The following is a 27590-nucleotide window of genomic DNA, read 5'->3' on the forward strand; positions in this document are numbered from 1 at the left end:
TACATGTCGCTCTCTTAATAAAAAAATTCCCGCCTAAATGCAAAGATGATATCATTTTTTTTTTGGGGGGAGCTATTATATTTAACATTTTTAAAATTAAATATTGAAAGCTTCCACATTACAACTAAAACTATCAATTTATCTTAGGAAATTAAAGTAATTTTAAATGGCATACTAATAAATAACCTCCTACATTGAAATATGTATTAGTTGACGTTGTCGTACTATATTATAATTTTGATGAAAATCTAAAATTTTAAAATTACCACGGGCTCAAACCTAGTACATATACATTTTTTAAAAAAAAATTTAAAATTTAATATCATGTTTTTTCATGTCGTGTTGGCTCAACCTTTTACCATTTTTACAGAGCAAATTAATCCTAACAAATTTTAAAAACAAAAATTTATAAAAGTAAAAACATTTATAATTAGCTAAATACTCCGTGCAAACTATAAATTTTCCTTAAAAAAAAAAAGATAATATCAATTGACACGTAATCATGTATCAGTTATACATAACAGAAGGCAAAACAAAAGATTTAAAATCGAAATGTTTACCAAACACTAAAGGAAGAGAATTAAGAATACCTTGATTACTACGACAATCCAACAAACTATCCTTTTGATCACCCCGCAATTCCGTAGCCTTCTTTCTATCCTTTCCCTAAAATATTAAATTATTATCTCCATATAAATAAATAAATACATAAATAAAATATCAAAACACTATATAAATATCCATAAAACCCTTTTTTCTCTTTTGTTTTTTCTTCTTGATTACTTTTTGGATTGCGACGTACCACATTGAGTTCTTGGTTAAAGAGTTTTTTCAATCCAAAAATCTACCCTTTTCTTGTTCTGGGTAATTTTAATTTGCCAATTTATAATTTTCTATGGAGTTTTATTTCTATTGTTGATTTTCCTTAATATTGTTTAATTTTTTTTGGTTGATATTTGCAGGTATCAGTTCTACCTTTTTGAGTGCGAGATGGCTAAAAGTTCATTCAAATTCGAGCACCCTCTTGGTTTGTTACAATTTCTTGATTTGGGATTTTTTTTTTTTTGCCCCCTTAAAATTTTGGTTTTGTTCCGTGTTATTTGGATGTTTGATGATCAAATTTTGTGGAATATCTATCTGGGTTTGTTTCTAAATATGAATCTTCGAAGCGCTTTTGGCTTTTCTTGGTGTAATTTGAATATTTGGTGATCAAATTATGTGAATTATGCATCTGGGTAGTTTTTATAAGACTATATATGAATGTCGGAACAATTATGCTTGATTATGTTGATTATTGCAGTAATTTGTATCTTATAATTTGTAATTTGATAAAGGTTTTGCTTGCAAAGTTTAAAGTCTTGTGTTTTTCTAATAATGAAATATAGTTAAGGATGTTGATTTGATTGATGAACTGTTGTGGAATGCGGGAATTTTGGTTGATCATGTCCTGAGTCTTGTGTTATTTCATTAGCAAACGTGTTCTGGAATATGACTCTTTCTTTGTACATTTTCGCATCAAAACCGGGAACTTACTGGAGTGACAATTCTTGTAGTCCTGCTTCAGTTTAATTTGGACCATTGGCTAGTTATTTTTGGAAAAACGTATTGGATATGATAAACATTAAGTATTGCATAAGTTAAGCAATTGAAGTTTTGCTCTTTTCTTGAAGGAATATCCTTCATTCTTTGTGAAGGAAACTAATAAGACTAGGAATATTCAATTGGCATTGTCGTATTGATGACTTACATTGGTAAGTCTAGTGAACTTTGGGGAGATAAGAGTATGAGATTTTCACTAGTAATCATCAAATTAAGCATCTTGCTTGTTTGATAAAATGATTTTCTCTGTTTTTTCACGGGTTTGTGCAATGTGTTTGTAAGATGCTATTCTAAATGTGAAATATGTCATGATTAGATACCTTGCTTGGAAATTTTTGAGATAAAAGTTTTTCTAATGTGTATTGAAGGTTTTTGCTTCTTTTAAACCATGTTACAAAAATGTGTTTTAGAGTTGTAGGTCTAATTATTCCCGTGTTTGTTCTATGGACTTGTAGCTTTGTTTTCCATCATGTATCTTTGTTTTTTTCTTTTTTTTTTTTCCCTGAAGTATGTGTATTTGATTGCTAAAGTTGTGGGATGCAAAAGCATTGAAGCTGTTTTTGTTTTGTTTTTGTTTTTTTTATTCAGAAAAGAGACAAGCTGAAGCTTCTCGTATCAGGGAGAAATATCCTGATAGAATTCCTGTAAGACACTTGTATTTGTTAATTGATTCTGATTATAAGCAATTTCATCTTTGATTTCTTATCAATTGGTTAAACTCACCTGTTTTACCAATCTATGCAGGTGATTGTGGAGAAGGCTGAAAGGACTGATATTCCTGACATTGATAAGAAAAAGTTAGTCCCATTTCTGGTTATCTGTGTTTAATTTCCAATATTTGAGGCCAAGCAGCATGATATTATGGTGTTTTGATAAATATTGCACCTATTGAACTGGTTTCATGGCATATGCACACTTTTGTCTCAATAAACATTTTGATATTAAGATCTGACTTAGCATTATGAAACTTCTTTCATTCTTTTTCCATTGACCCTTGTAATCACCAGTTTGTGAAAGTCTGCCAAATTGCAACTACATCTATTATTCATAGGTTGTGCGCATCTGAATAATGTTCCTATCGTATCTTCGATCTAGTTATTTATGTTTGGGATCCCTGTTCTTGTAAATTCTTGCAGGTACCTTGTTCCAGCTGATTTGACTGTCGGACAGTTTGTGTATGTGGTGAGGAAGAGAGTGAATTTAAGTCCTGAGAAAGCCATATTCGTATTTGTCAAAAACATTTTACCTCCCACTGGTAAGTTGGAACAATCTGTTAATGTTGATTAATACTATTTTAACAATCTTACATACTTTTTTCATTTTATGGTTTGTAACTTCGTTCTTTGGTTGTGCTACAGCTGCTTTGATGTCAACAATTTATGAGGACAATAAGGATGAAGATGGGTTTCTTTACATGACTTACAGCGGGGAGAATGTGTTTGGATTGAGGTGCATTGGTGATAGCTTCGATTGATGTGCTCGTAAATAATCAAAGTTGACATAAACTAGAAATGTAAATCCTCGGTTGCTTATCATACTGCTGTTTTCTTAGAAGCACAATTTGTGTTCCTGACAGTCAGGCTTGATTCTGTTGATATTATTAACTACGTATTTTGGAGATTCTTTAGATTGAACAGCTTGCTGGTTTATATGTTATTTTAGTTTGATGTCTTGTCGCTACTTCATGGCCACTGCTGTTCATCTTTTTGTTACGACTTACAAGTTTGTGGAGTATTACTCTGTTATATTTCATGCTAAAGCATGACAATGCATCTTGAGTCTATATTGCAAAAGAGATGGGTTCATATTTGAGTTTTGTTTTGGAAGGGAAAGAACAATTATGTACTCCGTAGAAGGGAAAGAAAAAGAACAAGGGTACTGATTCCTAAGATGTTTTTCCCTTTGAACCATTATAGTAAACCCGTGAATCGTTTGGCTCACCCAATCGATTGAAAAGAACCATAAGCTAACCTTGCTTGCTTGTCCTTGCCATAAATTATAGTATCAATCCAATAATCCCTACTTAATGATATACAAATATAAAGAATGTATACTGCCTTTAAGTTTGCCATTATTGTGGTACTAATCTTATTGATTATTCGAAGTTGTGTTCAGTTGGTGAATGTTAAGTTAGTTTGCAAATGTTTATAACCTGAATTTAAGAATTTGAATCATCTCCAATATCTAATCCAATAGGAATCACAACATTCTTTAATACTTTGTATGTCCTTGTATATGCTATGTAAGTATAGAAGCGGGAATGGTTTTGAAAATATAACATTCTATGAGTCTAATTGTATTAGAACATTGTTCGGATTAGTTTGGGTCATATTTGAGTATTTGACCATTTATGTTGGGTTTGGGGTTGTATTATGAAAAATGATAAATATTAGTCACACTAATTTGCAGTTCTAAGAACAATTCGCGTTTAGGTTGGTAATCATATATGGATTGTAGGTCACTTGTGCTAGACCTATATATGAATTTCATGTATTTTGAGACCTGTATTTTTCCAGTAACCTTTGAGATGCAGATTGTTCTCCTAACTATCTTAAGTGCACCAAGTCTTTAAACAATTTGATCAAAAACTTCATTCATAATTAAGCTGATTTCTCACACAAGGAAAGGAGAAAAACAAGCAAAGCATAAGAGCTAAAAAGGGAAGCAATTTTGTCATTTGGGAATAGAATCCTTCTTATCATGTTGTCGCTTTGCCCGCTTGATTCCTACCAATGCCGCGACCTTGGCCCCGAATCCTCCTAAGAAAGTCTTCTTCTTCTTCTTGTTCTCCATCTTATCAGTTGGATTTACGTTGTCCATAGCACCAAAGCCTCCTTCACCCCATTGATCAGCCCATGTAGGCGCCTCCGATGCCATACCAACCTTTGAGGAGAGATTTGAGGTGTGATTTGTGTAGTTGTGCTTGCTCTAGCAACAAGAAACTAAGGAGCAAAAATATGGTACAATGTGTCTTAGAAAAATGGTTTGATTATGCATGTGGTTTGGCTGTTTTATGCTGCTTTCAACCTCTTTTCAGTGGACATTAGACAAGGCAACTTACTTTTCTTACATGTACCTTTTCCTTCTTGTTAAGCAAAGTGTTATTGTGTGCCAACACCTTTATTAATCTTTCTTTCTTATTTGTTGTCCCATCATTCTTCCTCATTTGGAAGTTGTTACAATTACTGGCTAGTTTTTCTATTTTCTTCTTGATCTTAAATAGCTAATTTAGTTAACATCTATAAAAAGATAAATCCATTTTAACTACTTTTTGTGATTATGATGTGACATGGGCATTATAGGCCTTAAAATGGGCCGTCTAGCTATCATAGTGACCAACCATGTGTTCAGGCCGATCCGTTCGACCCAATCCCCCCTAAGGCCCTACCCTTGTGAGGTTATGAACACTCCTTCTAGGACTACTAGTGACTTAGTGAACTACTGAGCTCAAGTTTAGAAGGTAAGTGTATTATCATCCTAACCTAATACTCGTCCCTTTAAAGTTATCCTTTCAACAAAAATATCAATGTTACGTTACCTTTCACTTTAGAATAATACTTGATACAGTTTTTTGCTTTGAAATTTCAATACAATACTAGAAGTACATGTAATACATGCAACTATCCTTTATAGCTTAATGTCGCTAAAGGAAAGAACCAACTCATTAGCCACTCAATTCACTTGCATCAAAGGAAACATTACTGCTAACTAATTCTCCCAGGATCCGAATAAATTGTCCCTACTCGATGGTTATGCAAAAACCCAAAACTAAATCAATATAAGCCGTTGTTTCTTGTAATGTTGAATCTGCACTGTTATATACTTACTCTGTTTTTAAATACACGTAACAAATTGACTTTCAAACTTGTCAATGTCTAGCATTAAATTAACATTAAAGTTATCATTAAATCATACTTCGCATATGGCAACCACAACTTCACAAGTTCATAGGATACAAGGTCTCTTTCCTTGAGATTGATTATTCACCTGTTATAACAGTTGCCCTTTCCTTAGCTTGCTGAATTAATATGACATCCTGGATGTAGTTTAATTTTGGTATTTCTATTTAAGAATCAGTATTCCGATTTTTTTTTTTTTTTTTTTTTTTAATATTCCAATGTAATAAGAATGTTAAAAACAGAATTTAACATGAATCCTGCAAAGAAAAGCAAAGGAAAAGCAAAAAGAAAAAGATACAAAGAGAGAATCGCTTCATTGAAAGGGAAATCTAGAGCTCAAGATATTCAAAGCTAAATTCAGCATTTTTTTTTTTAATTTTGGTGAAAGATTGCATTTTACTATCAGGTACAGTATTTAGGAACAAATTTTCAACCTTTGAACGCTTTTAGATAGCTGGATACCCTGTTCAGTACGAAGTTTAACAGTAGACGGCTCTTCTTTATTATGAATGTGCAAGTGGATTTTACATAAAAACCTACTCCAATTAAAATACTTCATGTTCATGGTTGATTGCGCCAATAATAGCATTCAACGAAAGAGTAGCTTTGAGCCTTCGATGTTCAGCACACCCGAAGAGCAGAGTGAGCAATTGCATAAAATTTAACGTCCAAGCAAGGAATGGATGTAAATTCAAGAGACGTGCTGGGCCGTAGACTTCGTGTTTCTTTCATTGCTCTCATTCTCAGCATCCTATGGCTGATAAATATCACTTGTTATATCTACAACGTATGCAAGTAATGCAACTCGGACAACAAAGAGGAAGAGTTGGAAAGCATAATTAGCAACTACACTACAATTCTGTACTTGCCTAACTACTTTGCCTTCCTAACTGATTTAGATTTTTTCATTTTACGGTTTTTACTATCAATACTTTCCCAGCTGTATCCACTGGGAATTGCAAATGGGTCTGAAATCAATGCCTCAGGACACTGCTGCGTCTTGTTAGATGATCGACTGCTGTTACTTTGTCTTAGCCACGAAGAAGTCGAAGATGCAGGTGTGGTGCGATTTTCTCCCTCTTCAAAAGCACTATTTCCGTTGCTCAAGAATCTGGGACTTGACAACGGAGTGTAGAAAGACTCGGTTGGTTGCAACTCGACGAATTTAGAAAACGTAATTACTACTCTCACTGTTGGAACCACAGGGATTGCAATCTGCATCATCAAGACAACATTGCATGCATTAATTCAGAGTGGTAGCAATAATTATACAGATGGCAGAAACAAAGGACCACTAGATTTATACAGCAAAGATGCATACTTGGTTGTTGAGATTGGTACCACCAAGAAAGAAACCAAAAGAAGAAATTCATCACATTAAGATTCATAACATCCGTGACCTATAAAGTTTCGAGTCTTTAATTTAAAGCAAATAAAAGAGAAATTAGGTATATGATCACGATTCGTGACCTAAAAACTCCCATCCTTCCGAAAATGAGTCACTTGTTGCAGTATGACAGGATTGACAGCAGAATGTAATTTGATCGCTTTACATACACAAATAACATACTGAAACAAACTTGATTCATTTCCATTATTCAATATTCATGCATCTCAAGCAGTTCACACCCAAGTTTTGAATCAGATCAACTAAACTGTCAGAAACCATTGCAGTTCATATTTATAAGCTATTCAACAGAATGATCCTATTAACTTATAGCCCACAACCGGTTTTTCACTTTGACACATAGTTATGATAGATTCTGGCTATGATAGATTCCATAATAGCTGGTCTGGATCCACAATAGTTATGGCTAAGAGTTGGCCGAGCCACACCCAAAATAGCCAACCTGTTTTGGTCATTTGTACAAGGTCGGAAATCTATCGCCCATATCTAGCAATAGCAGGCCAAACAGCCAAAGACAAAAATGCATTCGGGCCAGGCCACACCCTAAAAAATAGCATTTCACTGCCCAAAATTGAGACGGACAGGCTTCATCAACACTGAAACACTCAAAGGGAAAGAAAAACTATGGTCTCTAAACGCCAAATTGGCTTCCGAACAATGTTTGCAAGATTTTGGTAAAATGAAGAGTCCGATTATCATGTTATTCAAATATATGGACTTACAGAGTACTACTTTAAATGTTTCAAAAGCATTACACAAATCATTAAAGTCTGATACACTCAATTCCCCTAGATCCAGCTTGATGATGAAGACAACTCCTCTCACAAGTCATACATACCCCCAATACACCAACAACCTGGAATACCTTGAAAACCAATCTCTCATAAAAAGACATAATCTACATTGGTTGTACAAATAATTACTATAGAGAATGCCACATGCCCACATCATTCCTTAATTTTGGTAGACTATAATAAGAGTTTAGAGGTTAAGTTTTCTTCACTCCATCTCAATATAATCACAACACACTAAGTACAATTAACAATGGATGGCCCCACGTACTTAAGGGGTGACCCACATGCTTAAGGGTGACCCAAGTCCGACATTAAAAAAACAATGGTCCTACAAAATAAATTCCTTAATTATACTTTAATACTTTAATATTCAAAATCAAACGGTCACATTTCCAAGACAAAAACATCGGATCAAGTGGACCCATTTGGATTACATAAAGCCCAAACAAAGCTTTGTTTTGATCCTTCTATATTAATTCATCCACACACACACACACCAAGACAAATCATTCTCCCAAATCTCAACACTCCAAATATTGTAAAAAGTTCCAAACTTCAATTTTACCCTAAAAAGCCTCAAAACTATCCCACATTTCCCAATTATCAATAAATCTATATACTATTTCTATAGATAAAGCAAGCCAATACTAGCAAATAAAGAGTATAGTCAAAAATCAAGTAGGAATTATGTAACATGTCCAAAATACCCTCCAAATTTCACATTTAACGAAAAATATCTTCTAATATTGATAAAGTCATAATTTCTATTGTATAATCGGTTGTATTATATTACAGACATTGTTACTTATACTCACAAAGCAAACAAGACTAATAGTGATAAACCAATGAAGTTAACCTGTATATACTTTGTACTTGTATATTTTATAATAATTAAGTGAAATGCCAAAAATGCCCTTTTGTTTACATTAAAAGGTAAGATTTTGGCACCCCACATTTCCCATTTTTCAATAAAAATCAAAATATCTGAGTGAATAAAGCAAAGTAAGACTAGTAGCAAAAAAAAGAACAAAGTTAAATATCACTATATCAGGTACTATGAACAGGGAAAAATACCCCAACTGCCCTTCATCTTTACTGGAACAGCCCTAGGAGGGAACCTTGCAACCCCACATTTGACATTTCCCAAGTATCAATAATTCTATACTAGTATGCTCTTTATGAACAAAGCAAGCAAAACTGGTAAGCAATAAAACTAAGAAAATTTAGGCTAAGAATTACAGAAAATACTTAAAAGTTCCCTATAGAGTTCTATCTATTTCATACAGTGTTTCGTATCTTCAAATTATAACACCTAAGCTAGAAGAATAATAACCCACAAAAGCAACCTTAATTTTCCCTTCACACATTACCAACCATCCGTCAAACAAGGGATTAAGGGAATCCCAATCCCTGAGGAAACTTGGAAAGTGAAAACCCACAATTTTTAACTAGACTATAAACCAATTGATCACAATCCGAGGTAGTTACATTTGCTTCAATCTCGAGCTTGTTTGTTAGCTTGCTACAAACTTGCACCTCTATTTAGTTTGAAAACACAACATATTATACACACCACTTGATATACCCAAATAATCAAACAATGCAAATTTCAGAGATGATTTATCATTTCTTTTAGGTTTTAAGGAAGGTTAAAGCAAGAAAACCTAGCAAAACAAGTTGAAATCAATTGAGCAATTGCAGTGTAGGTGAAGAGTCAATAAATATACCATTTCCCAGTAACACATGACATGACACAGACAAAACTTGGCAGCCCCCATATTTCCCAATCATCAATAAATCAAATTCACATTAATTTAATAATGGAAATTAATAAAGCAAGCAAGAAATACCAACAATAAAAACTAACAAAGTTAAAAATTAGGTAAAATTAAAGTGAAATGCCAAAAATGCCCTTACCTTAACAGGAAATGACCCCGGTGGAAACTTGGTAGTGAGCAACTCCCGCAACCTTCTCACAGCCTTAACCTTATTAGCCAATATATCAAGCAACGGCAACACCTCCTCCGTCTTCAACGGAAAATCTTCCGTCAGCCACACTGTCGGCCGCAAACTCTTCACATACTCTTTCTCCTTCGTCTTCACCTCGACCGAGGATGCCGCAACTACCGGTATCCTCGACCCCTCATTCACTGACGACGCTCTCCGCCTCTCCGGCACCACCGGTATCCTCGACGCCTCATTTACACTCGAACCTCGCCCCCTCTCCATTATCGGTATCCTCGACGCCTCATTAACACTCGAACCACGCCCCCTCTCCAATACCGGTATCCTCGACGCCTCATTAACACTCGAACCTCGCCGCCTCTCCGCCACCTTAGACGACGGCGCAAAATTAATATCGACGCTTTTTCTCCCAACCGACACCCACTCTCTCTCCTCCTTAACAAAACTACTATGCCTCCTCTTATCATCAAAATTAAGCTCAAAATTCTCTGCCACAAGAAAATCATCTTCTTCATCAAGCTCTAATGGCAGAACTTGTTCATCTCTAGAACTCACTTTCCTCGACCTAAAACTAAACACTACATTCTGTACGTCAAAAACCTTCGCCTTCCATTCTCCGACGCTTTCAATTTTATCTTGCCGACGCCAATTTGTGCGGGGAATTAGCTCCGCCTTTGTGACGTCCATTCCCGGTCGGTAAACGCTTGTTTGAGAACAAAACGCCGCCACGTCATCATCCGTCATTGGTGATCCGGCGTTTTCAAAAGCGTCGAAAATTTTGCCGTCGTCGCGGTTGAGAACGATTAGTGAACCTTCTGGAATGTCTTTTTCAGGGTCGCCATCGCCGAGGAAGAGGAAGCTTTGATCGGCTCGTTGGATTTTCATGCCGTCGAATCCGGCAAGTGTTGTGTCGGCGCGTAAGTTTCCGTCGCGCTTCCATATTCTGTCAGCATTAATTTAGCGTTATTAGTAGTACAATCTTTATGAAAATTTAAAGCTTAATGCAATTAATTATCTAAATTAATTAGTTAATTAATTGTAACTTAATGCTGGTTCAGTTGAACGTTGAATAATTACTCCGTAAAAAAACTTAAATGTTGCAAACCTGCAATTAGGACGAAACTTAAGCTAAATTTGTAAACAATTATGATTGATTATGTAAAATTAAAAATTAAAGAATTTGAAATTTTTATACAGTATTTTTTTTGTAACGAGACGAAATTGAAACTTAATTTTCAAAAAATTCAAAGTTACCAAACTTGAGTAAGACTTGCAAAATTGCATTGTTTATAGAAATGTAGATTAAAATACATTAAAAAATTAACATAGGTAAAAATGTAGATTGACTCCAGTTACTTTCCACAACACAATTCATGACATTTTTGGTAGATACCATATAAATTTAACATGGGATACATTTTTGGTAAATTAATGTATAGAGTATAGTTAAAGAAGAGGATATGAGAGCGTGTAATTTTACGACCCGGGATGTAACGTAACATAAAGACAAACCCGTAACAACACCCCGGGTCGTGGAATAATGTAGAATAGATAATTAGTGATGAAATTACCGGTAAGTATCAGAGGGGGCAATTTTGCCAATAAAAGGAACAAAAGAGGATTCAAAATGAAATTGAATCTCCAAATAAAAATCCCTCATTCTCCTAAGAACAGCAAGTAACCTCGGAAGGCGACGGCGCCACTTAGCCCAAGCAGCAAGATGATGATGCTGAACAAGAATCCTCGCAATTTCCAGTTTCCGGCGACACACGGCATCCTGAAGAGGGTTCCATCCGGAGGAGTTTTGGAGTGACACGTCAGCGCCGGCGGAGGCGAGGAGTTGGGCGGAAACGGCGTCGTTTAAGCGGACAGCGAGGTGGAGGGGAGTGTCACGGAAAGGGATATCGTCGCGGCGGTCGAGGAGGGAGGAGATCTGATCGGAGAGTTTTTCTTGGAGGAGTGAGTCGGACTCGGAGGTGACTCGGGTCGGGTCGGCGAGTTTGGGGAGGGATGAGAGGAGGCGGGTTAGGGTGGGGTGGTCGTGGAGTGCGACGGCGTAGTGGGCTGGGCTGTGGGAGTAGGATGATGGGTTAATAGGCTGGGGCTGGGCTGATGATGGGTGAGGTGGTGGTTTCGACATTGGAGGGGAGTGAGTGAGTGAGTGAGTTGCAGAGAGAATTTGTGTTTAGAGGGGTGGTGAGAGGGGTGAAGGTGGTGATAAAAAGGGAGATGAGGATAGTTTAGTAATTTCAGGAGGAGAGAGAAAGAGAAAGATAAAGGGGAAGAGAGAGAGAGAAGTGGACAACACGCAAGGACAGAATGGAAGAAGAAGAGAGGGAGGAGCGCGTCTTTTGTTGAGGATGTGAGAATATGAAATACGGACGTCTTGGATTTTATTTGTCTTTTTTATTTTTCTTTTTGGATTTCTTTCTATTATGTCTTTTTCAGTTTTTTTCCTTTTTAGTATTTTAATTTTAAATTTTTGATTTTTGAGAATTAGAGATTTTGTAAACTAGAGGAAGGATGAAAAAGTGATTTGTTTGCCGTTTTTAAGGTTAGCATATTCAGCAGGTTTTGTATATGGCTAGCCACACGGTGTGGTCAGCTAATACACAAGTAACCCCTAACAAAGTAATTCTTGACTGACCTAGTTCCCCTGACCGACCTAGTAATCCCCGATCAAGTAACCTCTGACCTAATCATCAATTCCACCGCTAAATTAGTGATATGTTCATTTTATATAGTGATTTACCCTCGTCCCTTTGTCATATTTAGGAGTATTTTTGGTTCTACGGAGCCACTTTTATTACTAATTTGCGTTTTCTAGTGTTTTCGTAGCTTTGGTATTGTTTTATAGGAAATTGCAGATTTGGAGCATTTTTCAGGACTTATTTAGACCACTACGAGCATTAGATTAGAATTGCGTTCATATGACCACATTTCGTAGACTGCGTTGGAGCAATCAAACTGTAATTGAGGGCTCGGTAAAGAAGAAGAGACTGAGGCAATGGATCAAGTGTTAAAACCCCAAAGAGAAAATCCAGATTGGGCTAAGTAGGAGCCCAATCAAAGAAGTCCATGGAGCCCGGATGTTTGCCCAACCGGAGATGCCCTCGCCCTGAGGCGCGCCCGGCCGGGCGAGGCAGATAAAGAGAAGCAACCCTCCACCCGAGAAGCGCGCCCGACCGGGCGAGCGAGAGGTTCCTACTCGAAGGCGGGCCTGACCGGGCGAGATGGCGCCCGAACGGGCGCGTGTTATTGACGATTTTACTTTGTTTTAATTTAGGATTTCTTGGCTTAGTATAAATACGCTTTTGTTAAGCGAAACAATTGCGTCATTCATTAGTAAAATTCCAGATTTTAGTTTTAAGCTTTGGATTAATACTCTTATTCTCTCAACACTTTTGGTTTATGCAATTCAATATTTCCGTTTATTTTGGTAACGATTTATTTCCTTTTTATTTCCAGTAATTTAATTGTTTTGATTAATCATATCTTGTTTTATTGCTTCGCTTAGTTTAGATTTCAATATGTGTGAGTAGTTTATTTCTAGGATTCGTGGGGATCCATAAATAATATGAAGGGGTAATTTATTAATGTTGATTGTCAATGCATTAATTGATTTCCTATTGATTGATTTACTGCTATGCAATTAGATTAGGCCTAGTTTAATTGTATGAGTTATGCAATACTGATTCGAGATTCGACAAATGAGAATTGATGTTTAGGCTTAGTTTCAAGAGGCAGGTTAATTTATAAATGGTTAACTCTAAGTCAAGATTCGAGAGATGCGATTTAATACCGCTAAATTAATTATGTGATTGTAATATGTAGCGAAATCTCTTTATGATCTGATTGATTGATGCATTGATGATTGATTATTGTGTGTTACCCTGAAAAATTATTTATTGGTGAACCTATACCCTAGGCTTTGATTTATTGATTTCCCCTTGAATTTATTTGCTTTGTTAATTTATTCTCCTTTGCTTAATTCTCACAAAAACAACTTGGTTACTTGATGATTTAGATTATATTATTTATTTAGGAATAGAAAGACATTGTTTCCTGTGGATTCGATCCTAATTCCCTATCTGTTTTAGTTAAAGGATTTAGGTAATTCTTTTGATTAGGTGATACGACTAGATTATGTCAAGCAACCACCAAACCACCAATTCCAACCACCACAACAATCAACCATCTCCCCACGACCAGTCGCGCGCCTCTAGCCACCATCACGACCAGCCGCCCGCCTCCGGCCACCATCACAACCAGCCGCCCGGCTCCGGCCACCAACACGACCACCGCAATTCACCAATCACCACCAATCGCACCGCAATTCACCATCCGCGACACCACAACTTCATCTTCTTCCTCCTCTTCTTCTACACCTCCACGCTGCGACGACAGCCGTGGCTTCCGACTCCTCAATTCTCGACCAACAACAGTAGCAGCAGCAACAGCATTCTTAAAGGAGATGGAACCCTAAATTCCGACTCCTCAATTCTCGACTCCGCAATCAGGTACTTTCCCAAAAATTTGATTGAGATTGAAGAAGATGGAACCCTAAAAAGGAGAAAATCTGGAAATTGTGGAATTAATTGAAGAAGATGAGTTGAAGAACAGAAGAAAAGAGGAGAGAGAGAAGAGAGATAACATGGTATTGAATTAAAAAAAATAAAATTGTGTAGCATATTATTAGTTTCATATGGACTTTTACCCCCCCCCCCCTTTTTTTTTGATAGATAGTGAACTTTTACAGTTTTACATTAAACTATTGAAAGATAAATTTGACTATTAAGATCTTTAAATTATGTATTTTGACTATAATCATTATTTTATATTGGAATGTGAAAAAAGTCAATATGAAACAATTCCAAAAAAAAAAAACAAATGAAATGAAAATTCGGGATAGATATTTTTGGAGTCTCAACTAAACTAATAAAAGGTTCAAATCTGATCAAACAAGATCTAATTCATTTAGAATTTTGTATATGTATAGCAATATATAACTGTAGAATTAATTACACACTAATTTGAGCTTTAATGTTTTGCGGAAATTTATTTTATTCATTAATAACGATTAGAAAATGGGTATCCTTCAATACACCTAACAACTTGCTTGTGAGTGCACGGCTTAGCCTATTTGTTCAATAATAACGATTTAGAAGAAGGGTACCCTTCGATACATACATTAACAACTTGTTTGTGTGCGTACGCCTTTGCGTCTATGTATTTGTCACGCTTAGGTTAGTATTAATTAAGAACAAAATTATTCAACGAGGTTAGTAATTACTAATTAGATTATCGAAATATATTTATAAAAGGGGTAATGCTATATGCAACCCTAATACACTTCCTTTTTTAGTATTAAGTTGAAAACTTATCGACAATTTAATCTACTTTCAGATTTTCTTTTTTTAGTATTAAGTTAGAAATTTATCAACCATTATCGACAATTTAATGTTATTTTAAGTTGCTTACACTTCTTTTTTTATTTAATACAATTTTCATTAACAAAATTAGTTGGAAGGGTTTCAATAAAGTGCAATTATTTCAAATTTTGAAAGGTTGAAGAACATAAATAATTTCTCTTGTAAAATACAAATACTATATTGTTTATTACTCTGTTCTACTCTTAATATTTGTTAAACACACAAAATATTTAAAATAATTACACTTTATTAAAATTTCGTCCAGATGATTTATTCAACCAACAATATAATTTTGCTACTCTTGTTTCATTAACTTAAACAATGTTCTATTGTGCCTTGATTTACCGTCTTGTATTAATTATAAAAATAAAAAATATAATTAAAAAAAAACATATAAAAATGTATCATGTATGGAATCACTTGATGTGAACTTTTCAACTATATAAAGTTTGATCGAAGAATTAAGAATTAAGATAATCTAAAGCAAAATAATCTCAGTAGATCAAACTCGTGCAAAATAATCTGTAAAATGTCACCTTAAAAAACAACAGTCTCAAATAAAATCAAACAAGATAAGTTTAAACAAATAATGCTCCATTCCAATTAAAGTGCTTGTTTATATTTTTCATGGTTCTAAAAATTCACAACATTAATATATCAAAAAATTATTACTCGTATAAGATTTGTTTTCGAATAGCTTTATACAAGTAGAATATTCAAAATAGCCAGAATGATGAGCTATTACTTGGTACAGTCAATGATTTAGTGCACACAAAACAAGCGAAATAACATAAGTTTCTCTCTTGAGTAGTTAAATTCCCAAAAAAAGGTTGTTTAAAACGAGTAGAAAATAATTGAAAGGAGGGAGCAAGAGAAAGAGGCCAAAACCTTTGAAAAGAAAAGGAAAAGGAAAAGGAAAAGGAAAGGTGAAGAGGAAGAAGGGGTTTGTCAGGTGGAATGGTAACCAAAGCCAAAAAGAGCCAAAGTTTAAAACAGGGTTATTTGTCTCTGATTACCTAGACCATTTCTCCCCTATTACCAATTTCACTCCCTACTATGCTTACACTATAAAACCCATTCTCCATATTTCACTCTTTCATTTGCTTACTTGTACAATAAACAATTTCACAAAATAACAACACGTGCATATCGTATCTCAATACGTATCATTTTAATTTTCATGTCTATTTTATGTATAACTTATACCCTAAGGCCTGATATAATTTGTAAATATACTTTTTATGTTGAAACTCATCCGATAAAAATTTGTATATTAACATTAATTTTTTAAATGTTAACAAGTAAATAATGTAAAATTTTAAAATAAAGAGCATGTATGTACAAATGTATTGTGAAACGAAGGTAGTTATAACTTATATTCTTATCTTCCTCAAATGTGATGAACTATGAAGTACTTATTTTGGGTATAAAACAATTACAAAGGCATGAAAGCAAAAATAAAATGTGTATGAGGCGAGAACACTTGCTTGTAAAGTAATACTCCCATACTACTTTCGTTCTTTTTTGTTTAAACTCACTTACTTGTATTATTTGTATTATATATGGGTCAAATTATAAAAAAATTTAACCGTCTATTGATATTTATATACAAAACAAAAATTGTAATAACAGATCTTGATAGAATTGTTTTAATACGTAGTATTCAGATATGAAATTTTCATGATTTACATTTGCACTCATGTAATTAAAGCCAAGGTAAAACCGTAAAACCAAGTTAAACTTCTGCCTTGGAGTTCACACAAAATGTATCCGTAAACACACACACACAAAATGTAATGTGACTCTACTTTTGAATTGGCTGGCCCTGTGTTGGACTTGCATAATGTTGGGCCTAATAACAAAATATGTATTGGGCTGGTCTTTAAGGAAACCTTTATTTATATTTAATAATGCAGTGCTTTTTTTTTTTTTTTTTTTTTTTTTTTTTTTTTTTTTTATGACCAACTATACCGGGGACACACATCAAAATATTGACTGGATAACCCCTAACCGACCGGGTAACCCATGATCGACCAAGTAACCTTGACCGACCGAGTAACCCCTTGACCGAGTAACATCTGATCAACTGAGTAACCCATAACCGACCGAGTAACCCCCAATCGAGTAACCCCTACTTCACCGTGGCCAGCTACATATGAAAATTTGTAATAATAATGTCTTCTTCTATATAATGCATATATTAGAGGAATGAGGAGATGGAGGGATGGGGGTTCGACTCCTCACAGCCCCTAATTCATGTGATAGGGTAGGGGGCCTTCCCTGTAGTTTATATATATATATATATATATATATAATGAGAAATGAGAATATGAGAATATGAGAAAGCCACTTAAAAACTGCAACGTGTCCCACTTCCTAATTTTTTAAAAAGCAAATATTCTTTCTTATGTACTTTGTACTTTATAAGGGACACGTGGCAGTTTTTAAGTGGCTTTGCAATGCAGAAAGGAAATTGAATCTTGATATGCATGTTCGTTGGAATTCCACGTATAAAATGCTTGGCACTTCTCTTTACTTCAAAGATGTTTTTCTTCACTTGAGATCTAGTCATGCTTCATTTCAATCATATATTCCTTTAGAGGATGAGTGGGAAAAAGTAAGCGTGATTCACAATTTTTTGGAGTTGTTTTATGAGATTACTTGTATGTTTTCGGCGGTGAATTATCCTACTTCTAATGTGTATTTTAAAGGTGCATGGATGGTGCATCGCCATTTGCTTGAGGCGAAGAAAGGTCCTTATAATTATTTAAAGGAAATGGTGAAACCAATGCTTGAAAAATTTGACAAGTATTGGTCGGATTACAATTTGTACTTGTCATGTGCCGCCATTCTTGATCCGAGGTACAAAGTGAAATTTGTGGAATATTGTTTTAGTAAGTTATATGGAAGTGTAGAGGTCTCAAGACGAATTAACTTGGTGTTGGGAACTATGAATTCAATGTTTGAGGACTATAAGTTGCAATATGCTAGTAGTTCACCTATTGTAGTTGCTCCTTCTCCTCCTAGTACTTCCGTAGCTAGAAACTACTTTGATGATTATGACCATTTTGCCGGTACTAGTGCAAGATCTCAAGTAGGAAAGTCACAACTTGAGATGTACCTAGATGATGACGCTTTAGATCTCAATTCACAATTAGATATTTTGGAGTTTTGGCATAAAAGTTCTGTGAGGTATCCTGTGATATCTAAGATGGCACGGAATTTGTTGACTATTCCTGTAAGTACTGTAGGTTCGGAGTCTGCTTTTAGTATTGGAGGAAAGATTGTTTCGGCATCGCGAAGTTCATTAAAGTAAAAAAACATTCAAGCTTTAGTATTATGCAAGATTGGCATCGTGAAAGCAATCAAGTAGAGGTTGATAGTGAACTTGAAGATGAAATCATTGAAGAAGAAGAGGATGATGATGCAGACCCTTTCTACTAAGTAATATTCTCCTGTTCATTTCTCTACTTATATTTCTGTTTTTTAGTGCCACTGCATGCTATTCTTGACCCCTGATAATGATTTTACTGGAAAGGATGCCAATAATTGTTGTTCTGTTATGCTGTATTGCCTGTATATACTCTTATTTTTGGCAGTGTTGCTGGTTCTGTACATTAGCCTTGCTGGTTCTCCTGGTGGCTACTTCTGTGTCTCTGGTGGTTTCTTCCCTTCCCTGCTACGTATGCTCTCCCTGCTACGGACTGCTACAAACATCAAGTATGAATGTATATGGCTAAAGTTGCCCTTAGTATCATACTGATATACATTATGCTTAAAAGGATTTCAGACAAGCTGTAGTCTGGTTTGATGTAGTCGATGATCTTAGCTTGGATGAGCTCAGAAGCATTACTATTGTTTCAGGGACGTTCTTATGTTCAGTTTGCTTACTTTTTGTAAATTCTGTTTTTGCTGTACTTGGTGGCAGTCCTCACTCCTCAGCTCTCAGTTAGTAATGCTGATGCAGCCTTTTGGGGTTTCATCTGATGTTCTCTATTTTCTTACCTTGCAGCTTCTTGCATGCCATGGACCTCTATCCAACCGTCAACCTGGCAGAGCTTTCTTAATTACGGCTACTGCATCTACATGAGAAAGAGTAGCTGTGTTAGCTCCTTTGTTTTGAGTAGTGATCAAACAAAACCATCGGAAACACAATTTTCGACGGAAAACAGGTTGTTTCCGATGGAATTTTTCCGTCGAAAATAGCCTATTTTCAAGTAGTGCTAGAAGGCGATTTCGCGCTACCTCCCGGTGCTATAGACAAGAAGCGGTCGCCCTCCAGGATAAGCACGACGCTGGAGTTTATGTGCACTCACAAACCCGATTGGAATTCAGAATACTTGCCCAGAAAAATAAAGAACCAGTGTTTAGTATTTTAGAGAAGAGAGAAAGCTACGAGTTGTATATTTTGGCTGAAGAAGAACCGAGTATAAATAGGCAGCAAGGAAGAAACAACTAGCAAAAAATAAGGGAAGAACTTAGCCAAAAAAACCGTCCAGATTAACTCGATCAGTCAAGAGCAATAATTAAGGGAGTGTAACAGTCAGCTATAATCAAGGGATTAATGGCTGAATAAATTCCTAACAATCAGAAAATCCCAACAGTAAAAAAAGGGATTAAAAGATAAGGAATATTCTGTCAACAAAGAAAGGAAATAAAATTTCTCCAAAAAGATAAGAACCCATGCCCCCGTATCGCATTCCCCAAGACCCCAAGTCCTGAGGCCTGACCCGGCACGGCTCGACGCGCGCGCGCGTGTGTGTGGTACAACACCCACCTCCAAGTCACTCAACTAGGTAGTGCTAAAGCACTACAATATATAAATAAGGCAAAAACTCTTCCCCCAACCAATGTGGGACTTTTCCTTTTCATTGTTTTTCTCTCTCTTGTATTTCCTTCAAACACTCTTGTTTTATATCAATAACTTTCAACAGTTTGTGCGGCCATAGTTACATGACTGACTTCTCACACCCTCCCTCATTTTCACTCACCACCACCAACACTCCCACTCACTCTTACTCCACTTTCTCTCTCCTCCTTCACCTTCAACCCACCCCTCATGTTCTCTCTCCTTAACATCCTCATATCTACTGAATTATTGCTCCATTTCTTTCTCCTCTGATCTCCTACAATCTCTAACTGTACATATCCTCTATCAAATTGTACATATCCTCTATCAAATAATACATATCCTCTAAGAAACTGTACATATATCTTCCATCAAATAATGCATATCCTATAACAAATTGTAAATATCCTCCATCAAATGATTCATATCTTCCAACAAACTGTACATATCTTTTATCAAATAATATATATCCTCTAACAAAATGTACATATCCTATATCAAATAATATATATCCTCCAACAACATGTACATATCCTCTATCAAATAATACATATCCTCCAACAAATTGTATGTATCCTCTATCAAATAATATGTATCCTTTAATTAGTTAAAAAGAAATATTAATAATAATAATAATAAATAAAAAAAAGAAAAGTTATTGGACTTGTTGTTTTAAGGCTTGCCTCACGAAATTATTGGTAAGGCAAGCCTCACGCAATAGCTTCTCATCGAACAAATCAATCGTAATCAATGATACGCACACAAATTTTCCACCAATAACAAATTGATTTCATTGATAAATTATTCTTCATATATAATTACATACTCTGTATTTCATACTCTTCCTCAACACCCAAATAAAATATGAAGTACTCCCTCCGTTTTTTTAAATGCACCACTTTTTTTTATGGGTGTTTTTTTTAAAATGCATCACTTCTAAATATAGTAACTTCATATGATGGTGTATATTTCATTATTTTTCTCTCTTACTTTAAACCCTACTTAAATTATTTTATCATTTCTCTCTCTTCCATGGTCCCCACTTAAATAGTAAAAATATATATTCTCTCTCACATACTTTGTCTTTCATGGTCCCCATCTTAATTTTACTATATTATATTAGTCTCTTAAAACTCCGCCCATCACCAAGTGGTGCATTTAAAAGAAAAAAAATTGAGGGAATAAATCATATTCAAATATATAATCCAAAAATGTCATTGTACGTATTTCGTATTACAACCCGTATCAATATAATCCTTTAGTATTAAAATTGAAATTCTAGGCACTTCAAAGATATTTTTTTTTTGTAGTTGTTGTTTAGAGAGCCACAAGGGCGGAGGTGAAGATCAATCTCGATGTCTCCTAGAATTGAGAGGGAAACTCTAACCACTTGAGCTATCCCTTACTCCCACTTTAAAAATATTGGCCATGTTTGGTAAATGAATTTTTTTGTGACTTTCTGGTTAGCTTTTGGCTTTTGGCTTTTTTATGTGGTCAAACAGCCAAAAAAAGTGTTTGGTAATTGACTTTTCATTCAGCGTAAGCCAAAATGAAAAAGTTGTTTTGAGTAGCTTTTTTTATTGGCTTTTGGCTTGTTAGCTCACAAATTATCTAATAAACAACCAACAACTAAATTTACCAAACACTTTTATAAACAGCTAGCTTAAAAAACTAATTTCAAAAGCCATTATAAACAGCCGAACATTCTAGCTGGTCAAACATGGCAAGTGAACCAGTCAACCGCTAACCGCCGATTTGCCAAACAGGGGCATAGAAGTATTTATAAAATACTTAATTATTTTGATTAGGACATCATCATTAGTTTTTTGAACTTATTAGTCACTTTAACATACATTAATATAAAAAATACATCAATATAGGGTGCCTAGGAAGTTTCGAGGGTTTGAATGGTCATCCTATTCGTGCTCATCACGGCCTCCTCGTTATATAAATACTACTCACCACTTCATTCTTTTGATCAAAGTTAAATTTTGCAAATATGGCTTTATTTTCCAGGTTGTTTTGCTGTTTCAAAAATCAGGTTGATTGTGAAGAAGCAAGTCACAAAAAATCCAAGTCAAAGAGCAACTCCGAAATTAAAAGATCCTCAGCTCCTATTCCTATGTCATATTTTCCTGTTGGTGCTAGATTTTCTCGCTTGTGATCGTGCTCGTACACATGATCAATCAAAGGTCGTTATTTTGAGAGTCGTTTGGAGAGGCAAGGACTGCCTTTTGGGGAGTTACAAGGAAACTCATCTTAAAGATGGGCAAAATCATCCAATCCAGTATAAAATAAACTTTTTTTTTCAAGAAAAAGTACTTGTATCTCTCTAATTGTCAAAGAATGTCAAGAAAAATGGTCCATGAGTTTATCCTTAGATGAATATATCCCTCTACCATTGTGTAGGAGAAGCCGAGAAGGTGACATAAGTGATCAGTGCTTAAATTTATAGGGAATTATTATTAATGTCCAATTCAAGGGATCTTTATTTTATTTTAAAATAATTAATGTTAGATTTTACATTATTGCGAGCTAAGAGTTGTGCCTAATTGTTTGTAGATGGTGTGCTAAATAGCTACCAAATCAGTGGCACGGTGATAAATCACTGTAATAATGTAATATTCGACGAGATTAGTATTATATACTTTGTAATCGTGTATCAAACCGGCTTATTATGTACTATATTATCAATATGTAAAATATTTTGAATTACTTTAATCACATTATCTCTTTATAAATGTATTGATCCATAATCAAAATTAAGGCATTTTTACGTATTATTATCACACGACTGATAGATATCGATATTGTTTATAGAAGAAGGGAGAAATTAGAGTGTTTTGTGTTTATGATTGGAGGTTAACATGTAACGTTCCATATTTTCAAATCATGTTATATTAACTTAGCTTTTGAGCAATGTGTAAAAAAAAAAAGGATTAATTGTCACATTTATCATATCCTCATATTCTCCTAATTTGTAGGCATGAGTGAAAAGTTTGACATTTGTAAGTTTAATTAAACCCCTAAGTTTAAGCCATCTAGAAATGATCAACACTCAATTATTAGATCATCTACCGTTTCTTTGTCGATTTTCCTCGTCTTTTGGAAGATCGTGTATTCTTTTTCAGCCTATATAGTGTCTCACCCTTATATATACACCCATAAAACTCAAAGCTAGAAAACCCACTTAATCTTTCTCCATATAAATAGGTTGAAATTCTTATCATTATTACTACATCCATACTCCGTAGTAACATTGATTAACGTGGTGTATGTCATAAAATTTTCTTATGGCTTTATTCGTTAACTTGTTAAGATGTTTTTTGATTCCTAAACATGCAACTTGTGATGAACAAGCTTCAAGCTGCAAAATTGTTGATCAATTTACGAAAACAAAGGACGAGTCTAAGGTGAAAAAATCAGATCCGCCAATCTCTGTATCTTATTTCCCAGTTCAACATAGATGTTTACTCCAGTGAGCAATTATAGGATATTTAAATGCTTTAACTACTTTAATAGTAACTACTGATAGTAATTTGATTTGTTGCGTGAATTTTTCAATAAATAAAACAATACTCCTCTATTTTGTTCGGTTCTTTATGACTATTATCATATTATGTACCAAGAATGTTGATGTTTTAGTATTGCAAAACAAGAATTTGAATGATTATTATTCACCAAAAAAAAAAAAAAAAAAAAAAGCAGCAAAATGGGCAAATGATGTACATAATTTTACTTATTTTTACATGATCGCTTGGATTACACAAATTTTGTAACAGAAGAGAAAAGAAAAAGAGAGTGGTGGGCTTTAGAACTGTTTAGCTCAAAGTCTAACTTGTGGAATTTACTACTTTGTTGCTTTTGGGCTAGCCCAAAATAAGATGGATCATATTCCTATCCTCTTCTTCCAAACTATACCTATGTGTAGGGTCAATGGCCCATATAATTTGGCCTTTGGACTTTCTTAACCATTGGACTTTATTATTATTATTATTTTTATTTTTAAGTAAAGAAAATGCATCCTATTTAACCCGAATTCTTCATAGCCTATCCTGGCCTGAATCAAATAGGACACTCTTTAAGGAACATAGGGAGTAGCAATGAGTACAATTTCTTAAATCTATCATGTTTGTGTGTATTAGTGTTTTGAGGGGAAAAAAACACCAGAAAACAAACTTGTGGAAATTCTTTATACAAATAGCTATTGTAAGGTCTTATATTTTTTCAAAATTTTTACTGTAACTCTGTAATCTATATATATACTTTGTATTTGTTAATCAAAAAGTAGACAATTATTTTTTTTATTCTTGTTTTCCTACATATTTCTACATATAAATTTTCCATTAATCAAATTCAATTCCCAAACACAATGTAAGAGTTTAAAGTATTCTAATTAATTGTCATATATATGCAAAGCATCTTATTTAAATCATCCCGTGTACTTAAATGTCAATGATTCATTAAGTACATGTAAGAAATTAGGAGAGTATATAAATTGTAGGTGTAGCTTTTTAATTTTAAAACGATTTTGTTATGAGTACGAACAAATTGTTAACATGTAAAATTACACAACCGATATGTTAATTTTTTTTTCCGAACTTCTCACAACTATACATGTGACTAATTTTTTTCACATTGAAATATCACTCGTTTCTTATTTTTTGTTGTAAGTGGTTTATTATTTTATGCAAATGTGCAACATTTATAATGAGCATAGTAAGACAAATGTTCTTTTTGGCTAAGACAAATGTGCATGAGTTGCCTTATTGGTAAGCAAGACAAGTACAGCATAACGGCAACTATAAATGATTAACTGATTATCATTAGTTGCTTTCGACTAATTACTAATTACTGTAATAATCATATGTATTAAGTCATCATGTTTCCTGCATGAATTGAATATAACTAATGATATTATTGGACTGACAACTCTCATTTATTATTTCTTTTACACATCGATATCATACCATTATTACCATGTACGTACTAACTTATTATAAACTTTATAGTAGTATACTGTAGTAGTAAAAATAGGTCAATTTTGCAATAAAAATAACACTAGCGTTTTTTTTTTAAAAAAAAAAAAAAAAAAAAAAACTAGCATTATGTAGACAGTGGCGGATCCAGGATTTCCGAGATAGTGTGTCACCATCAATTATTGATCATTTGTGAAAGTACAATTTTTTTTTTCCATGTCTTGTTCATAATTAATTTCAATCCAAAAATTATATATATATATATATCACCAAATTGATTTCAATCCAAAAATAGGACACAAAAATTCATACCACAACCAAATACAGTACTTAAGAATTCAATTTTACAAGTCGAAAATATTACAAATAACATGTTATAAACAAATGGTACAATAAAATTATTATATTGAATTAACTTTATGATTTTTTAGTTAATTGATAAGTTTTATGGGGAAATATTAAAATTGGTTGTACATATATAAGATATAAAAAGGGAAAAAAAATTATTAAAAAATTATATAAAAAAAAGTGAGATAACTTAAGAGACCAGTTATTAAATATAACTGGTCTCTTTAATGAAAAAGAAAGTAGCGCAAAAAAATTGCGAAATGCAATAGCAGCATCAAAGAGACCTCTTATATAAATAACAGGTATCTTTAATATTTAAAAAAAACCACAGCAAGTCTTTTGTAGCAATAGCAGCATTAAAGAGATCGCCTATCTTAATAAGGGGTCTCTTTAATATTGTTTGTTGTTACCAATAGCAGCATCAAAGAGACCACCTATCTATAATAAGGGGTCTCTTTGATATTTTAATTTTAAAAAAAAAAAACTGTCACCGGACCCACTATGACTAAAGGTGGGTCCGCCCCTGTATGTAGATATCTCATTGTTATAAATAGAGGTGTTAAAAACTTATTCGGTTGGTCTAATTCGATCCGATTTAAAAAAAAAAAAATTTGATTCAGATTGACACAATTAATAATTTACGTGTGAGATGTAACTATTAAAAATGCTTTTAATGAGAACATTTTATTCAAGACAACGGAGCCTTTTATTAATAAGGATTACTAGTACTAAACATTTGGTAATACTTAATTAATCAGTGAGACTTAACGAAGTCAAGCTAATCATGCTTGGTCAAGAAAAAGCAAGAATAATTACGAGTATATGAAATTGCAGCCAGAGACTTTGTCTCATGAAAAATGGCGGAGTAATAACATCAATGTTTTGCTATAATTCCACAAATTTTTTTTTCCACTTTAATTTTATAATTAAAGTTTGTCTAGAAGAAAAAGACAACTCATTTTTAAAGTCATATGAACTATTTAGTCATTTTCTTTGTATTAATTATCTAATTTGTATGACTAATATTCTATATTTACCTTTTGTTGTCAAACACTTAACTTTTGTACCCCGTTATAAACAATACGAAGTACTATATTCTTATTTTATGCAAGACAATGTTGAATTTTCTCCATACATTTACGTAAGGGGAAGACAAAACTCATTGCTTTTTTATCCAAATTACCCTTAAATGTATCTTCATAATTTCAATTAACAAATTGTTGAAATAATATGTTTCCTAAGCTAGCTAATATGTATTATTAATTGATTACCCGCAATTTTCTTAACTAGATATCCCATAACTTATTGAAATTCATTTTACGGAGTAGTGCTACTTCGTATAGGAGTATGTAGTACCAAGCAAGTTTGGTGTTGTTTGTTGAAAACTTACATTAAGATTTTGAGGTCACAGTACAAGTTCGAGTTACACCAATTATATTTGTTTGAGAGTTAGGATTTCCTTACTTGCCTCCTTTAACTTGATAAGCAGGTAAAACTAAGGTAAACATATTTATGATATTGTTACTCAACCATTTTAAAAATAATAAAAAAAAAAAAACAATAGAACTGATTTACATGAAAAGTCCAAAACACCAAACAATATTTAGACCCGCTTATGATCAAGACCTTTGGATAAAAAGTACTCGGAGTAAAACTATAGTCTATAGGTCACTTAAAAACACGAGTGTTTATTGAGATATATTTTGAGATAAAATAGCTTGTGATAGGATACAAATTCTTAAATGAACCTAGTTCACACTAATTTGTTGTAGATCACTAACATTAGAGACACTATGATTGTTTTATTAATAAAAAAAAAGCTCACTATATTTAAATAAAAGTTATTATGTTAAAATAAAAGTCATTATGGTATTATAAAGGCTATAAGAGTTTTTTTTTTTTTTTTAATTAAATTTTTAATATACTGGTCAATATGAATAATGAAGGTCACTATGTTCAATATAACGCCAGTTACGTGCGTATAAACCTTAGGTCCACCTGGTCCATGCAAGTTTAATCCTTGATAGGATATATATTGATTATTTGCCTAAATCCTAGAGTTGCCATAAAGATAGAGTTTTCTCTAGAGTTGTTGAGAGCAGGTACCATATACTTCCTCCATCTTTTCTTTTATTGCACCATAAGGACTTTTACACTGTTCATTTGATTTTTTTTTACCATCATTTGTGATTTATCTAATAGGAAAAATATAGTCACGTGGGATGTAGTTAATTCGTCTCGAAATTTACTTTTCAAATATCAATTTTTTTTAATTTTTACAAAAGTATAATTGAAGATATTAATAACTAAAGTAATG

The 27590-nt window shown here is 33.8% G+C and overlaps 2 protein-coding genes across 2 annotated transcripts; one reads left to right on the forward strand and one right to left on the reverse strand.

Annotated features, from left to right (window-relative positions):
- The first annotated feature begins 705 nt into the window (after positions 1-705).
- Positions 706-3284, forward strand: LOC110687378 (autophagy-related protein 8C-like). Its single transcript, XM_021864023.1, has 6 exons — positions 706-864; positions 963-1027; positions 2188-2243; positions 2344-2396; positions 2736-2854; positions 2958-3284. Exons 2-6 carry the CDS (start codon positions 991-993, stop codon positions 3071-3073), a joined length of 381 nt encoding a protein of 126 aa, XP_021719715.1. The 5' UTR covers positions 706-864; positions 963-990; the 3' UTR covers positions 3074-3284.
- Positions 3285-5969: 2685 nt separating this feature from the next.
- LOC110687379 (ankyrin repeat domain-containing protein 13C-like) lies at positions 5970-12391 on the reverse strand. Its single transcript, XM_021864024.1, has 3 exons — positions 11237-12391; positions 9618-10608; positions 5970-6713 (listed from the first exon to the last, which is right to left on the reverse strand). The coding sequence occupies exons 1-3, from the start codon at positions 11803-11805 to the stop codon at positions 6372-6374; spliced, it is 1902 nt and encodes a 633-aa protein (XP_021719716.1). The 5' UTR covers positions 11806-12391; the 3' UTR covers positions 5970-6371.
- Positions 12392-27590: the final 15199 nt, after the last annotated feature.

The sequence above is a fragment of the Chenopodium quinoa genome, unplaced genomic scaffold (assembly GCF_001683475.1).
Source record: "Chenopodium quinoa cultivar QQ74 unplaced genomic scaffold, ASM168347v1, whole genome shotgun sequence".
NCBI lineage: Eukaryota > Viridiplantae > Streptophyta > Magnoliopsida > Caryophyllales > Amaranthaceae > Chenopodium > Chenopodium quinoa.

Excerpts from the sequence above, each read along its gene's own strand:
- LOC110687378 (XM_021864023.1), top strand. The coding sequence starts at position 991 with ATGGCTAAAAGTTCATTCAAATTCGAGCACCCTCTTG. Across the intron at positions 2,244-2,343 it reads AATATCCTGATAGAATTCCT|GTGATTGTGGAGAAGGCTGA; the intron begins GTAAGACACTTG and ends CAATCTATGCAG. Across the intron at positions 2,397-2,735 it reads CCTGACATTGATAAGAAAAA|GTACCTTGTTCCAGCTGATT; the intron begins GTTAGTCCCATT and ends AAATTCTTGCAG.
- LOC110687379 (XM_021864024.1), bottom strand. The coding sequence starts at position 11,805 with ATGTCGAAACCACCACCTCACCCATCATCAGCCCAGCCCCAGCCTATT. Across the intron at positions 10,609-11,236 it reads GCCCCCTCTGATACTTACCG|AATATGGAAGCGCGACGGAA; the intron begins GTAATTTCATCA and ends TAATGCTGACAG. Across the intron at positions 6,714-9,617 it reads CGGGGTCATTTCCTGTTAAG|ATTGCAATCCCTGTGGTTCC; the intron begins GTAAGGGCATTT and ends TTGATGATGCAG.